This window comes from Diplodia corticola, assembly GCF_001883845.1.
Source record: "Diplodia corticola strain CBS 112549 chromosome Unknown scaffold11, whole genome shotgun sequence".
NCBI lineage: Eukaryota > Fungi > Ascomycota > Dothideomycetes > Botryosphaeriales > Botryosphaeriaceae > Diplodia > Diplodia corticola.
Window position 1 is genome coordinate 13,370 of NW_017971490.1, and position 15,985 is coordinate 29,354.

Below are 15,985 nucleotides of genomic sequence, written 5' to 3' on the forward strand. Positions count from 1 at the left end.
GGCGCAGCGAGTCATTGGCCATACAACGTCTAGTCTTGTAGGCTTCGGATAGGCGCTTTAGACGTCTCCAAACTTGCAGTGATGGTGTTGACGCGGCCCTTCGCGCCAATCCTCTCAGGCGCCCTGGATCTGAAGAACCATGAAAACAACCTTAACCAGCTCCCGGTGAGAATCGACAGGAGCGGCAATTGACGGGCGCCCGAGGGGCTCTGAGTGTCTCACACGGCTCGGGGGTGGGGTTTGTGGATTAGCGAGCCCCGTCAAATTGGCAGGGGGCGGCGCTCCATAACCACTTGCTCTTGGCAGTCCGCTAAGAATGCAGTCTGGCGGACTTGGCTTTCTTGGCTGCTCATGGCGGGCCTGCTTGTTCCAAACGCGCACTGTCAGCCAAGCCTTCCTTCATTGGTCCGTTATTCTCCGGTCTCAGCCATTGTTTCCGCCATCTCTCGCCTAAAGACTGCGACGGCTCGAGCTGTGGCATTCGCCGTGAGCAGCATCCCAACATCGATCCAAGCCCAGGGTCGAATCGAGCCCATCTGGCGGTATGGTGATCCGAGTCGCCCCTGGCATTCCACTGTTCTGGCTTCACTCGCCTAAACCCCGTGTATACAAGAGCGGAAGATATATGGTGGATGGGATGCCTGACCATCTGTGCGTCCTTGCTTACAATGTGGCGAAGAGATTCCGGCCGCACGCATGTGCCACGGAGCGCCACGTTGTATGCTTGTCACACTCAAGCGTTAGCGTTCGGGAAAAGTGACTCGCAACCGGAAGCAAGGCGGCCGGTACCAACTGTTGTAGCGGGAGATGAAGTGGAATGGACAAGCGCCAAATGTGGTGTTTCGCAAGCCACCGATCCCGTCCCGTGGGGGGCATCGGCAATTGTGCGGGCGCTTCGGAGAGGCTGCGCTCGGTGGACCCAAATCGAGTATGGCAGGCTTAACCGAAGCGCCTCGTTCGTCAGGGAGGCCGGAGTGGATCCCGTCGTGGCACAGCAGCTGGCAAACACAGCTCTTCTCGCGTGAGATGCAATATCGCCCCTTAACCACCGAACATTCTCGACGCTTCCTTCCGCCGCGGATTTGCAGCCATTGCAATATCCGTTCGTATATATCGCTTGGCCCCGGAAACTGCACTCACGATGCCAGCATGGTAGTTGCAAAAGAACGGGGTCCACTTGAATCTGTCTTACAGAAATACAACGTGGCTAGTGAGCCTCGAGGCCTGGATGATTCAGTACACGCTACGACATCTGGTTCAGCTGATCCCGCAAGAAAAACGTAGCGTCCTGTGTGGTGCACAGAAGGGTCAAACTGTCGGTAGCCCACAGTAATAGAGGGGAAACGGGGCCGCTGACATGGAGAGAGCATACCGTGCATCTTCTGATATCACCTGCTTCAGCCGGGGCCCCAGGCCTTCCATCTAAACACGAAGTCACCCAACATGGCGCCTACCCACCTCCTACCCGGCCCCTCTGTCGAAGCCGGACAAAGAAACCGGTCTGCTTGACGAACCACGCGTTGTGAATTGTCCACTCCCTGTCCGGCCGGACGAGCTCAAGCTGCCGACCCCACCAGTCAGTTCGACAGCAAAGCACACGGACACCAGAGACCTACCTCAAAGTTCAACAGCACAGCCGGAACCAGCTTGTAAATCTCGAGCAAGCTGATGTTCTTCCCGACGCACGTCCTGGCGCCCGCCCCGAACGCGAACAGGCAGTTTCTCATGTCCGCCCTGCGCGCCTCCGACCCCTCGAGCCAGCGCTCCGGCCGGAACGCATCCACATCGGCGCCGAACACGCTCGACTCGCGGTGCAGCGCCCAGGCACTGCAGCCCACATTCGTACCGGCAGGCAGGAACGTGGTACCGCCACCGCCACCGCCGCCACCGCCGGTGCCACAGGCGAGCGTGACACCCCCTTCCGGCGCGATCCTCTCCAGCGGAAGCCCGGCGGCCGGGTGCACGCGCAGCGCCTCATTGACGACGGCGCCCAGGTACGGAAGGTCGCGCACGTCGCTCCAACGCAGCGATACGAAGTGCTGCTGCTGCTGCTGCTGCTGCTGCTGCTCGTCCTCGCCGCCATCCCGGCCCTCTTCCTCTTTCTCCTCCTCCTCCACCACCTCCTCCACAATCTTCTTCCTCCCCATCACCTCCTCCTTCTCCCTTGCCTTCCTCTCCTCCACTGCCGTCAGCTCAGCCATCAGCCTGCCCAGTGCGTGCGGCCGCCGCAGCAGGTGGTAAAACACGGCGCGCAGCGAGATGGCCGTGGTGTCGGATCCGGCGAACATGTTGGCCACGGTCAGCGCGAGCACGCGGTCCTCGCCGATGAAGGCGGGGTCTTTGCGGTGGGCGTCGCGGAAGCGGGAGAGGAAGTCGCGTTTTTGCGGCTGGTGGTGCGGTGCGACAGCGACATGTTCTCCTTTCTCGTCTTGGACGTCGACGTCGACGTCGCCGCGCCAGCTGGTTTCGGCCATGCGCTTCTTGGCGAACTCGACGACGGGGGTGTTGGAGTTGGAGTAGCCGTGCGCGCTCTTCCAGAGGCGGATGGGGTTTTTGAGGAAGAGGCGGTCGAGGATGGGGAGTTGGCCGATCTGAGCAGGGGGAGTGGGTGTGTTCAGTTTCACGATGATTCTTCTGTGTGGGAAGACAAGACTGCTGCTGACTTACCACGGCCACGTAGTCCAGCAGCCACTCCAGGTCGCGGATGATGCCGTCCACGTCCTCGCCACGGTCGACGAAGCCGAGCCGCTTCGAGTAGGTCAGCTCCCCGATGACGTCGAACGAGTAGTACTGCAGCCATGTGCCCAAGTCGCACGTCTGGCCGCGGTCGGCATAGCGGCGTGCCAGCTGCGACAGGAAGGCCGTCGTCGTCGAGTCGACGAGCGGCTCGTACTGGACGATGGTGCTCATGGCGTAGGCGTTGGACACGGCGCGGCGCAGCTTCGCGTGGAAGGCCTCGTCGGTGGTGCTGAACATGGTGAGCAGGGGCCGGCCTTTGGCGATGGTCTGCTGGACGGGGTAGAAGTCGGACTTGACGAAGCCGGCGTTGAGGGCGTATATCTGCTTCGCGGCCTGCGTGTCGGACACGATGACCGTCTTCGGCCCAATGCGCACGATCTTGCCGTATCGCTCATGGAGTCGAATGTGCACCACTTCCGGTCGTCGTTTCCATACTATCCAAAGCCGCCAGAGGTCGGTGAAGCTCGCGAGGAAAGGCCCAGGGATATGGTTGATGCCGTTGCCATATTTGTTGCGCAGCACATGGACGACAACTGCAGCAAAGAAGAGCTGGATGAGGAGCGGCAATGAAAGGCGGTCGAGCAGCATGATTTCCTCGGCGTGCCCTTTTGCATCAACTCCCTGGACCGAAGCTCTTTTCAACCACGCTGGATCAGCCCCGGCACCCCCGGCACCCCCGCATCTGGTGTTGCTTTGTGGGGGCTAATTCCGCCTCCATTCCGCACCGCCGGTGTATGGTCGACGGAAAGCATGCAGGGTGGCGGTCGTCAATGTGGGGTCCCCGCCACATGCTGGGGGTATACCTACCCACCCCTCATCAGCACCGCGGCTACGGCTGGTTTCGACGCACGTCGCGGAATAGTTGCGCTGCGGCTTGATCAAGCAGCGGAGAGGAGATGGCACAAGTGAAGCGCCTCTCGCAACGCCACGTACGGATATGGCGGAACGGTAAATCTGGCACGTGCCATCCCCCACTTGGACCAATAGAGCGGTGGCGTTTTTCGGCAACATCACCAGAAGAACGTGCTCTCGGAGTTGCGGCAGGGTGTGGGAGTTTGATGTCATGGTCATCACTCTCTCCCGCCCGGCCTTCCCTTGTGCACATCGTCTTTGGTCGGCGGCTGTGTAACTGGCGCTGACCCAGATCTTTGCCGAGTGTCTGCGACACTGCTGACGATGCACTTGAAAGGTCGAAATTGAATGCCAGCTCACTAGAATAAACTAGACAAACAGATTATTGGTTTACGCAGCGAACAAGTCACTGGGCCAGCTGCACGTCCTCATTGTAATTGCGTAACGATAGCATCAGTGTCCACCGGACCCAAACTAACGACTAGTAGAATTGGCGTATTGTGTATAGCCTCTTCAGTTCCTCCAAGAGACGACTGCCTTGGCTCGACTGTAGCGAAAACTGAAGGATATGACCGTCGCGGACAAAGTCGGTGGAGAATAGCACAGTTGTGGGGTACAGTGGTTGAAGATACAACACACGATATATCATGGTGTAATCCGTAGCCCTGCGCATCTCTCGGCACGCGGTATACGAGAAGATGTCGGGGCTAGATGGGTGCACAGACGACGCCATACCGGATGGGGCAAGTAAACGGCCGAGAGGCTCGTATTTACCACAGCATGATCCTTTTTTAGAAACCCCTTTACAGCCTTATATACTTGGACAGACCTGCAGTTGGGACTTCCGTTCGTTATCACGCCAATCTCTCCTTCACCCACAGTCACTCGTTTGTAACAATGATCGGCAAGACAAGTGCCGGCCTTCTGGCCACTGCAGTCGCCGTCTCGGCCTCGGTCGTCGACCTGCCCGTCCACATCCAAAACACTTATGTCAGTTGCAAGCTCAGAAAAAAACAAAGCACACCAAACTGACTGTCGATCCGCCAGGCCTCGGTCGAATTTCAAATCGGCACGCCGCCCAAGCCCTACCGTCTCCACTTCGACACGGGCTCGTCGACGACCTGGTTCACCAACACCGACTGCACGTCCACATCCTGCCCCGACCTCAGCGGCTTCAACCGCACCCTCTACGACGCCTCGGCGTCGTCGACGTCGGTCGACCTCGGCCTATCCGCAACCATCGGCTACATCGCCGGCGACGGCGTCACCGGCGACGTGACCGCGGACCTCTTCACCGACGAGCACGGCACCCTGGCCGGCTGGAACCAGACCTTCCTGTCCGCCAACGCCAGCAGCTGGCGCTTCATCACCGCCGACGGCTTCCTGGGCCTGGGCTTCTCGTCCATCGCCGAGCAGGGCACCGCCTCGCTGGTCGAGACGCTGCTGCAGGCGGGCGCGCTCGACGCCCCGCGCTTCGCCCTCTTCTACGGCACCAACGTCTCGGAAACGGGCGCCGCGCCGGACGGCGTGCTGACGCTCGGCGGCAGCCACGAGGCGACGTACGCCGACGACGACGGCGTCGTGTTCGCGCCGCTGCGCAAGGAGGACCCCTACCAGCTGTGGCGCACGCCGCTGCGGGCCGTCAACGTCTTCGCCACCGGCACCAACGCCACCATCGTGCTCAAGAACGACGGCAAGCTGCCGCTGACCAGCGACGGCAGCTACATCAGCAACGCCATCGGCGCCAACACCAGCCTCGCGCTGTGGGGCGCCGGCCGCGCCGTCTTCGACACCGGCGCCGGCCGCATCTCCGTCCCCAGCGACATCGTCGACGCCGTCTACTACAACCTCGGCTGGAACAACTCGAAGCTGCTGACCGGCGAGGAGCGCTTCGGCTGCCAGCACCTGAACGCCTCGTGGGCGCTGGCCTTCCAGATGGGCGACGGCGCCGTCGAGGACGACGTCGTCTTCACCATTCGCGGCGACGAGTTCGTGCGCCCCGGCGACCAGTGCATGCCGCCCATTGACGACAGCGGCGTCAGTGGCTTTGCGTTGATTGGCGCCACTTTCTTGCGCAGGTTCTATTCCGTCTTCGACTTTGGCGCCGACGCCGTCGCCGACTACCAGCCCAGGATCGGCTTCGGCAGGTTGAAGAAGGAGTATGACTTTATGCACCTGCAGTAGAGTACTTATAATAGAGACGAGGAGATGGGAAACTGTAAATAGAAATGAATGATCATATTGCAAATAGATATCGTCTCCTTATGCGGCGCGTGAATCGGTTCATGGGTTGAGATGCAGTTTCGGCAGAATGGTCTAGGTTTCTGAACTCGCTGCGACCGCGGTTCGTGGGGCGAATGAGCGATCCCAGCCGGGTCGGTCCGAAGCGCGGCTGGCGTGTCCCGGGACCCAATCCAGGACCAGTTGTTACGTGCAGTCTTTGTATAGGGCGGCTGCCGGGGCGAGATTGCGCCCGGCGCCGGCGCAGTCATTGGGGGCCGAATGCACGTCTGCCAGCTACTGCGGGCTTGCCGTGCCGATGTTCCCGATGTGGTAAGGTAGGCTGATAATGCATATAACATATCCGGATATACGAGCATCCTTCTCCGAAGACTGGAGGTGGACTTGATCACAGCCATATAGTTTCTATGACCATGTGCGGACATGGAACTGTTACCACTCGTGCCTTTCCTGCCTGTTTGAATCCGGCGCCTACTTGAGAAACCCGCCCCCCTTTTGATTCCGAGGCTTAAGGTAGCTTGGTTCTTGCATATATACATCTTGACTTTGAGAAACACTCCTTCAAGGCGCTGATGGTTTACTCGGAAAGGTACTTTTTAAGTTGACTGGAGGGATGTAGCTTCGTATCAGTTCGATTGGTTGCATCACAATTGGTGGATACTTTGGATAAAGTTCCTCTCAAGAATAAGGCTACGGCAAGATTCATGTACTATATCATTTCAAGCGTCTCAGCTAAACAGCGACACATTGTTCCTCCAACAGAAGCTCTGATCTCCTGGAGATGGGGTACGTTGAGCCTGCAGATGGCAACGGCGTGACCAGTTGTCTGCAACGGGTCAATATCTCGTAGCATCTTGATAGGTCGCCGTCGGTATGAGATATGATTGAATGTTGACCTTCTTGGCCAGCCCACTTTACGCTATCGCCAGCCCATCGCCTCCATACATTCTCGTTGGAGCGGACCAATCTTCTGCTGAGCCAACCAGTACTCGAAACGTGCGATCGCTTTATTGACGCCTGTGAGTTGGCACTTTGAGATATGCGACAGTCAGCTGCACGCTTTCTCGTACCCGCTTGGGTTGCAGATTGGACGGCTCGACCCAAGACTAGGCTTGCACGTAAGCCGTGCAGCGGCAGTGTCACCTAAAGCAGGGGTGGTGCGGGGTTGAAACAACATCAGGCAGCGATAGCAATTATGGTGCCCCAATACCGACACATGCTCGCCAGTGCGGGAAATGTTTGCTTCTCGATTTAGTCCCGCTGGTTCCTACGCTGTCTTCCTGCTCTCGTTGTCACTTGGCTTCCTTTGACCATTCAATCACATTGTCAACCGATTCGAGCTTCCCGCGGCATCAGTCTGGCTCAACGAGCTCCCCCACCGGCCACTTGATTGCTGGAATACCGTCTCAAAGATGGGTTGGTGCAAATTCGGCGGGGATGTAGTCAAACTCGAGAGGGAAGAAAAGGAGCAGAGAAGGCAATCTCCCGATGTCCCTCATCATGACGCATTCTGCAATTTTTGCAGTGAGGTATTATCTCTCTCTTCCTCCACAGTCCAAACGCAATGTTCATTTCTGATGCCCTATAGACCATATATGGCACCCGCTACAAATGCAATCAGTGCGCCGACCTTGATTCCTGCCGCTCATGTCTGAGCAAGACAGGCGAGCACGGATACAACCATTTGATGCTACCAATCATCGACCCCGACGTGGAAGCACCCCCCAATCACGTGCCACTGTTCTCGACTGTCCGTGATCTTGAAGACGCTTCCAGCCACAACCCTCTACACAGCAGCCCTGAAGAGGTTCTTCGCGCAACAAGCGTCGGAGATGACCTTGCCAAGATGATAGATGTCTCCTGGTGGCCCAACGATGGACCGAGGTTCATTGACGAGAAAGGAAAAGTCCTCCACAATGTCGCGCCCTCTGGTCAGCTCTCGGAAGATGAGGAAAGCGGTAGCCAAGAGACGGTTACTGGAAATCCCCCGCGGCAGATCGTCTTTTGTCAGCCGGGCGAAGAGCGGTCTGATCTGCCCGCTGACCAAATCACTTGCGTCATGTCTCCGTCTTCGTTCTACGAGACAATGGTATCCATGTTCGCCGCCATGAAGAAGACAGGAGCAGTCCCGGCCCACATGTGTCCACGCATGTACGAGTACACGCCGCTGGCCTCGGGCCAAAACATCCGGATCCTTACGCTATGGCCGGGATCTGGAGACACTCAACTGCGTTGCGAGACGCGTGAGGTCACGCTTGGGAGTGGTGTGTACTATGAAGCATTGTCATACACCTGGGGAGATCAGTCCACAGGTACATTGATCAGCTTCAACGGCCTTCTCCTCCCAATCGCGCCGAACCTGTGCAGCGCTCTACTACACCTGCGGCTTCCGGACAGACCCAGGACTTTGTGGATCGACGCAGTGTGCATCAATCAGTTGGACAACGAAGAGAAGAGTCTACAGGTGCAGATGATGCGCGACATCTACCAAGAAGCTTCAAGCGTCATCGTGTGGCTCGGCTCGACCGAAGACGACAGCGACGCTGCAATGGACTTGATTGCAGGGGATGTTACGGCTGGGTGCGACGAGGCAACAGTGCCGGCGGATTTCGAATTCGTCCTCGACGATCAACCTCCTTTCCCAGAATCTGGGAGATACCCGGGCGAGGACTACACTCCACGCGGAAGGACCGAAGGCGTGGAGAGTGAAAGAGCATGGACCGCGCTGTATGCCTTGGTCCAACGGCCTTGGTGGTCTCGCGCGTGGGTGTTGCAAGAGTACGCAGTCCCGAAGCAGGAACCAACCTTCAGGTGTGGCAGCCAGGTCGTTACGGCCGGAGAACTCCAGCAGATCTGTTCCATCGCCGGCGAAATGGTTGACAGTCTCCCCATGCCGGCCATCGTCGCCATCAGGGCCGGATACCGGCTCGATCCTCTGTTCATGACGCGCGACACGTTCCAAAAGGAGAGCCAGCTGGATTTGCGGCACCTTCTGCAATACAACCTCAACACCCAGGCCACAAACCTCAGGGACAAAGTGATCGCCCTTCTCGGTCTCACCTCGCAGGAATGCCGTGACGCGCTGGTGCCCGACTACTCCAAGTCCATCACGCAAATCTACGCCGAGACAGCAAAATACATCATCCAATCCACAGGCGACCTCAACATCCTCGCCACCAACACCAACTCCGACCGCAAGTCCTCCCCGCCCCTCCCATCCTGGGTGCCCGACTGGGCCCTCTTCGCCAGCCGCCCCCCCACCCTCCTGCAGCCCTCCGTCTACCAAGCCTCGGGCCCCTACGCCGCCTGCATCGGACCCTCCTCCGACCCCAACGTCCTCGAGGCCGGCGGCATCCCCATCGACCGCATCGCCCACGTCAGCGACGCCATCGCCCCCGCCGACGTGCGCATCGACACGGGCGCCCTCGGCCGCACCGTCCGCAAGCTCTACGACCAAGTCCTCTCCGCCTCCGGCTCCGGCTCGCGCACCCGCCACTCCGACGACGACGACGACGACGACGACGACGACCGCTTCTGGCGCACCCTCGTCGCCGACCGCCACCAGCTCCCTCCCGGCGACTCCTCCTCCTCTCCCTCCCCATCGTACTCCAGCCCCGCGCCCGCCGCCTTCGCCGACCTGTTCGAGCTGTTCCTTCACCCGTCACCACAAACGCAGGCGAAGACGACGACGACGACCACTACTGCCCCCCTCACGACAGAGATCGCTCAAGTCCTCGCCACGCGCCGGGTGTTCGTCACCGAGCGGGGGCGGCTGGGCGTGGGGCCGGCGGGCGGGCGGGTGGGGGACGTGGTGGCTGTGTTGATGGGCGGGGAGATGCCGTTTTTGTTGAGAGAGGTGGGGGAGGAAGAGGAAGGAGAGGAGGAGGAAGAGGAGGGGGAAGGGGAGAGGGACAGTGGTGGGTTGGTGAGGTTGGTTGGCGAGGCGTATGTGCATGGGGTTATGCGGGGGGAGGTGGTGGAGGAGCTGCCTGGGCCGGGGAGGGGGTTGGAGGGGTGTATGGTTATTTTTCGGATTTGTTGAGAGGGGTGCTCTTTGTCTTTGGGGGAGGGGCTTTTGTGTGTTCGGGGTGGATGGAGGTTTTCCGGGTTTTGTTACGTTGGTTGGTGGGACGGGTTTGATGGGAGGGTGTTGGGTCGTTTTGCTGTTGCTCTCTCTCATGTCCTTTCCGGGTCTTGGCTCGTTTCCTACGCTGGTGGTCCCTGACAGGTTTGATCTGGCGGTATCGTAACAGTTTGTCCGAGTCAAAGGCATGTTGCTCTTCAACCAAAATGAAACCCCATCGCAGCTCCGAAGCTCGACAACAAGCATTGAAACTCTCCAGATTCATGAAAAACGAAACTGATATAATCATTCCTCAACCCCCTCCTTCGAGTATCTGTATTCTCTTTCCCTCTCATCGTCGCAACCAAAGAGCATGACCATACCCAACGCCCTTAATCCAACAACCCCCCGAAATACCAGTTCCCGCTCGGATTGCCCGCGCCATTAGAAATATAAAAAATAACGTCGTCCTCCGCATCCGTCGCAAAAAACTCGTTCGTCTGATTCCCCACTCCATTACCCAACAAACAATCACCGGTACCATCATAGTAGGCCGACGTCGTGCAGCCGCTCGTCATTTGCGCCTGAGAACGAGAGTCAGCGGAATGCCTTCTTCGCCGTGGGGGGCGTAATTACCACTTCGCAGCAGTCCAGCGCACTGTCGGCGGTGGTGACGACCAGTAGATCTTGGGCGCCGGCCGCGATGGGGTTGCCGTTGACGCGACTGATGGTGTTGTTGGCGGCGCAGGCGGCGTATTGGGTTGCAAGGGGTGCGTTGACGGTGAAGGTGTTGGTGAGGGTGGAGAAGGTCGTGGACTGTGTGTCGAGTGTCGTGGTTAGCGAATGGCGGCCATGTCCGGTTTCCTGTCCGGTGATTAAAAGGATACATACCACTGACGTCGTCGTGGACGACACGACGGTCGTGACCGACGAAGTGACTGTCGAGGTGGCGCTCGATCGTGCCGAACCGATCGTCGTCGTCGTCGTGGCCGTGGATGTGACGGTCGTGGTGGTTGTCGACGCCTGCGCCGTGATGGTCGACGTGGTCTTCCCGGTCTTGGGGTACACGCGGACCACGTCTTCCCGCACCAGCTGTGTGCAGTCGACGGAGACGGGATAGAAGGGCGGGTAGAGGCTGATGCCGGTTTCTTGGGCCGGATCCGCCTGCAGATGCTTGAAGATGCAATGGCTGTCGCGACTGCGGCGACCGCCGCGAGGACCGGGTTGCGTGGGGGGAATCTCAAGAAGGATCCTGTCCAAGACGTTGCGCGCGTTGAGATGGCCCCATCTTTTCTTTTTGTGCTTGCTGGGAATCTGGCTTTGGGCGATGACGTCGGCTGCAACCGGGGTGAAGCCGTCTTGAGTCGGGATCGTTGTCGTGGCTGTGATTGTAGTGGTCGAGTTCACGGAAACGGTGCTGGTAAAGGTACTCGTAGAAGAGATTATGGAGGACACGGTAAATGTCGTGGTGACAGTCAAGATGCCCGTTGTTACCACACTGGGTGCGGTGGCGCTGACGGTACTGGTTGTCACTGATGTCGATGTCTCGGTGCTGACAGCTGGAGTGACTGTCACCACAGGAGTAATGATTCCTCGTGCGAATCCTTGGCCCGATGTTGTTCTCACAGTCGACGACGTTGGGATCGACGTGAGATTGGAGCCCACGCGGTCATAGCTCGTGAAACAATTCTCGATTGTGAAGGTCGTTGTAGTGACTTGGCCAGCCGCGAAGCTCGCGACAGTAAGTAGAGTAGCCACAGTTGGTAGCATCATGTTGGGCAATATGGCCGAGGAACAGTCCTGATCGATGCTGACGAGTTTCTTGTGTTCTTCATGTAGGTGGTTCTTATATCGCAGGAGTCGACCCTCCTGCTGCGTCTATGGTCATGCATCGGGAAAGAATGGCGGCTGGTGTCATTAACTGAGCTTGACTTTATTGAGCGCTATGAGTCTGTAGATTCCATCCCCTTTGGGTATCGCAGCATTGCGAAAAGTGCAAAGTCGGCATTCGAGGAATGCGACTTCGCTGCCGGTGGCCGGTTTTGGCCGTCACGTACCTTGCATCAGGGTCCAATGGCACGATTCTCGGTGTTCGCATCTGGATGCACCTACGGCACTCGGTTTCGAAGTAGGGCACTCTTTTGGGACGGGAATTCGTGACCCCTTTGCTTCTTCAAAAGGGTCGTACAAGTGAAGAATGCTGAGCGGCTTTCCCATGCGCACTGAACCCGCGCGCAGTCGTTCACAAGATAAATAGCGAGCGACGCATCCGGTGAGAGCTCAAAGTTCCGCGTAGGTCTTTTTCGGGTTCAACATGCCGCGGAAAGGTGGGCCGAGCCTCGAAATCCTGTACATCCTGATTCCTAACGTTTCCATGATCAGAAGTCGACGACGTCAAATTGCAAGACTGCCTTGACACCGGAAGATTGATGTAAACTCGCGCTGATTGTTCTTGGTGTCTGTCATACGTCAGCGCATGTTTATGAAACCGTGAATGTGCAGTCTGCTTGTTTGAATTGTCGCCGCTGAGGCAGTCTTTCCTTTGCAGTTGATTCGCTGTCAGTCGGTCTTTTTCACTTTATATACGGAGAACGAGGTGGGGGATGTCTGTTCAAATAAGCAAAACTTACAGTTCTCCAGTTACGCAGGGGCAGAGCGCCAGCTCCCCGCTCGGGAGCACCGGACACACCAAAGGACAATGCGCACATCATCATTTTGGCCGCCAAGCCCATCTCCAGAGCACAACCATGAGCAAAAGTCAACCACGCGTTTAGGGACCTATCCATCTTGTCCTACTCTGCATCACCGCACCATGATGTCTTTTTTTTCCCTCCTCGTTTTCCCTCAATACTTATCAGTTGAAGAACCAACCATGGTTGCCTGCGCCAACCCGCCCAGAGCCTGGGCTGATGATCAGCGACCATCCGGATCGCCGCGGGACCCCATCGTTCGAAACGGACAACACTTGGAACCAGTCAGGAAGGGACGCGTAACAGTGGCGCAGCGCGTACAGAAGAGGAACCAAGAGCAAATCGAAACGCGGCGACGCGAGACGACCAATAGGAAGGCGTTGCTTCTGCCCAGCCGGCCTGGCTCAGTCCACCTCCATCACGACCACCCCGGAACGCGAACACGCGGGCCCGGAAACTTTCAGGTCCCGCGCCATACGTACCCATGGCATCAGAAGATAAGCTTTCCCTCCAAGACGTGCCGGCCGGATTCCAGGCCCCCGAGCGACATGATATAGAAGAGCAAGCCCCAGCGTGAATCAAACCGGACCAACCGCTCGAAATTGATGCCTGAGGTTTTCACTCTCTCCGATTAAGTGGACCCATCGTTTTCTTCAAACCTACCTACAAAGCTCCTTTCCTCAAACAGCCGAAACGACCCATCATGGCCACGATATGGGAAGTGCTTATCGCGTTCATCGTCCTCATAGTCGTCATGGGTGCCGGCATATGGATATGGAAGGGATGCGCGAATGCGCGCCGACAGAAGATCGGGGAGAGCCTTGTGTAAAAGCAAAGACCCTCTGAGCAAGTAAGAACCCTCTGCCAGCTTCCCGTTTCAATTCGGAGAGTGTTGACGCTTCCATCCGGATTGAACAGAAAATACGACAGCGACAGCGTCTCTGCCTCCCACTCGTCACATGGGGCCTAGACATCAGCAAAAGGAGATGCGACAATAGTCTCATTGATCTATCGGCACACGCACGCGAACCACCTTTACCTATTCGGCACACGATCCTGGTGTCAGTTCCGGTCGTATATCCTCGGTCCTGTTCCAACAGGCTTGCTGGACAAAGCCAATCGTCTATCGCTATTTTTGGATCCGAACATCCCAAAGTCAGCAAATTTGCGTATTCTATGGAAACTTGCGCGACTGGTTCCACGTTGCTTCCGCGAAGCTGGTGTGATCGGACGATGGGATGCCATCATAGTCTTCCGCTACCTTGAGACTGGGGCGTAACGCCGGAGCTCTCTTTTTCTTTCCTGTTTCATTCTACATCATACCCGGGAAATTCGCGGGCGCTGCGGACGAGCGCCGAACGGAAATCAAAGTTAATACGAACGAAAGAGGAGCGTGGTGGTTGGTTGAATGGTTGGGGTTTCAACGGTTAATCGTCCTGAGCTGGACAAAGGCCGTATGTAAGATTCAGGCCGACCGAGGCGACTCACAGAAGCTGGTACTTCAAGTAACGACATGTATTTATTGTTAGCTACCCCAAACTTACCTAGTGAACTGGAAAGAGACTTCGCCCTGTTCGATATCGTCTTTAATCCTCTCCTCCACATCTTTTATTTCTTCGGCCATATATCCCTTGAGCTCATCTTTTATGTTCAATATTTGCTCGTCAACACGCAAATCGACGATTTCGGTCGTCTCGTCGGCGACGGCCTCGATGTCCTGTAGCAAGTCCTCCCGAAGAGATTCTGTCCGTTGCTCGATAAGGTCCTCCAGTTCTTGAAGTCTCTCCTTGTGTTGAGTTTGCAGTTGCTGCAGCTCGGCCTGCACATGTTGCGTGACCTCCTCCTTAATCTGGTCTCGTATCTGTTGTGTCACCTCTTCTTTGGCCTGGTCCCGTAACTGCTGCGCAAGCTCTTGCCGGACTTCGTCTCGCATCTCCTGCATCTTCTTGCGCCACTCCTCATCAGATTGTAGGAACTGTTCACGCACTTCACGCCGCATCTCTTCTCGGAGCTCGTCGCGTATCAGCTGTAATGCTTGCTTTTGCACCAGCTCTGCAGCAGGATTAGGCGAAGGACTTCGCAGCCTGGATTTCTTCCTGGGCGGTTCTAGTGTGGCTGCACACGATTAGCAAGAGCCTGTAACAGACAGTTGAAAGGTGTCACACACCGAGAGACTGCGACTCTTTAACCTGAGGTCTAGGCGGCGGAGGGAGGGCGAGCTCATCATACGAAGGCGGACTCTCTGGAGGACCCTCGTGGTCAAACGGGAAGACCAGGTCTACACCTTCGATAGCCTTGGCTCCATTTCCAGCGTATAGTGTCTCCAGGCGCAGTTCAGAGGGGTCGGACTTGAGCTTGTTGGTGCTTGCCAGTTCACACATGGTTGCGAGAGAGTGCTTTGGTTGGCCTTTGGCGGCGAAATATACGGTGAGCTGTGTAGCTTGTGTAAGAGACCAAACGCGTCGGAGCAAATTCACGGAGGCAGCGGACTTGGGCGCGAGTGGAGTTTCGGCGGGAACGATGATAGCACACGGAGTGGACAGGGTGAAGCGTAGTTGAAGAATAGCATTATTGGATAAGATAGGAAACGCAATCCGCACGGCTTCCGGCAGCTCAGATGGGGTAGACTGTTCGAGTGTCGAGATGCGTTCGGGATAGACGAAGACGAAGATGTTGGTCTTCTTGGACTGGCATTTGGGCGCGACGGGCACTCGGAGCTTGAAGAAAGCTGCTCGGGTGTGTCCGTCAAAGCGCATGCTGAATGCAACATGGCAGGTTGGCTCGGGATAGCGATGTCCAAGGTAGAGTTGACGCTGTTGTTCCGGGCATGTCCATTCGGCCATGGCGGCAACGTGTGGCGCCGGCGCGGGGCTGTTGGTGGAAGACGCCATATGGTGAGGTAGATCTAAGATGTATCAGTACAAGGCAGAAACCGAAAATGGAGACCCCTGTGTAATTGCACAGGGTCCCGCCCGCCCAGGCTTTGGGTAGAGCAGCCTTGACTTCCCGATGAACGAAGGCGCGACACGGCGACGCGCGACGACAGCGGGTGATGGCCCAGCCGAGACACCAGAGACGCAGACGGTGGCCGGAGCCCCTGGCAGCCCCCAGCTCTTTCACCGGAGGAACTTCTCAAAGACGTCCGGTGAGTAGAAGCTAGGCGGATAGGCTGCTTGCGAGCATCTGAGTCCCGAGGGTTTCCGTCAGACGCGTCGTCGCGGGCGAGGTGCACGCTCCGTCGTCGGTCGTCTCCCGAGGTGGCGAGGATGCGAAAATAGTGATGACGATGATGCGATGCAGCGAGCGTTGCCAGTGGTGTTAGCGACGATGACGACAGACTTGGGAGGCTGAACGATGGGGTGTTCCTACCTAGGTTCTGGCTGCGACCGGGCGCTGACGG

General features: G+C 57.5%; 5 protein-coding genes across 5 annotated transcripts; 2 read left to right on the forward strand and 3 right to left on the reverse strand.

Annotated features, from left to right (window-relative positions):
- Positions 1-1,450: 1,450 nt before the first annotated feature.
- Positions 1,451-3,327, reverse strand: BKCO1_110006 (cytochrome p450; the record flags this gene model as incomplete). Its single annotated transcript, XM_020270417.1, has 3 exons — positions 1,451-1,561; positions 1,617-2,591; positions 2,668-3,327. The coding sequence occupies 3 exons, from the start codon at positions 3,325-3,327 to the stop codon at positions 1,451-1,453; spliced, it is 1,746 nt and encodes a 581-aa protein (XP_020132716.1).
- Positions 3,328-4,488: 1,161 nt separating this feature from the next.
- Positions 4,489-5,775, forward strand: BKCO1_110007 (pepsinogen c; the record flags this gene model as incomplete). Its single annotated transcript, XM_020270428.1, has 2 exons — positions 4,489-4,581; positions 4,639-5,775. The coding sequence occupies 2 exons, from the start codon at positions 4,489-4,491 to the stop codon at positions 5,773-5,775; spliced, it is 1,230 nt and encodes a 409-aa protein (XP_020132691.1).
- A 1,744-nt stretch (positions 5,776-7,519) lies between these two features.
- On the forward strand, positions 7,520-9,874 carry BKCO1_110008 (heterokaryon incompatibility protein; the record flags this gene model as incomplete). Its single annotated transcript, XM_020270439.1, has 1 exon — positions 7,520-9,874. One exon carries the CDS (start codon positions 7,520-7,522, stop codon positions 9,872-9,874), a length of 2,355 nt encoding a protein of 784 aa, XP_020132712.1.
- Positions 9,875-10,492: 618 nt separating this feature from the next.
- Positions 10,493-11,668, reverse strand: BKCO1_110009 (uncharacterized protein; the record flags this gene model as incomplete). Its single annotated transcript, XM_020270450.1, has 1 exon — positions 10,493-11,668. The coding sequence occupies one exon, from the start codon at positions 11,666-11,668 to the stop codon at positions 10,493-10,495; it is 1,176 nt and encodes a 391-aa protein (XP_020132713.1).
- Positions 11,669-14,125: 2,457 nt separating this feature from the next.
- BKCO1_1100010 (centrosome-associated protein cep250) lies at positions 14,126-15,476 on the reverse strand (the record flags this gene model as incomplete). Its single annotated transcript, XM_020270278.1, has 2 exons — positions 14,126-14,700; positions 14,753-15,476. 2 exons carry the CDS (start codon positions 15,474-15,476, stop codon positions 14,126-14,128), a joined length of 1,299 nt encoding a protein of 432 aa, XP_020132709.1.
- Between the last annotated feature and the right edge of the window lie 509 nt (positions 15,477-15,985).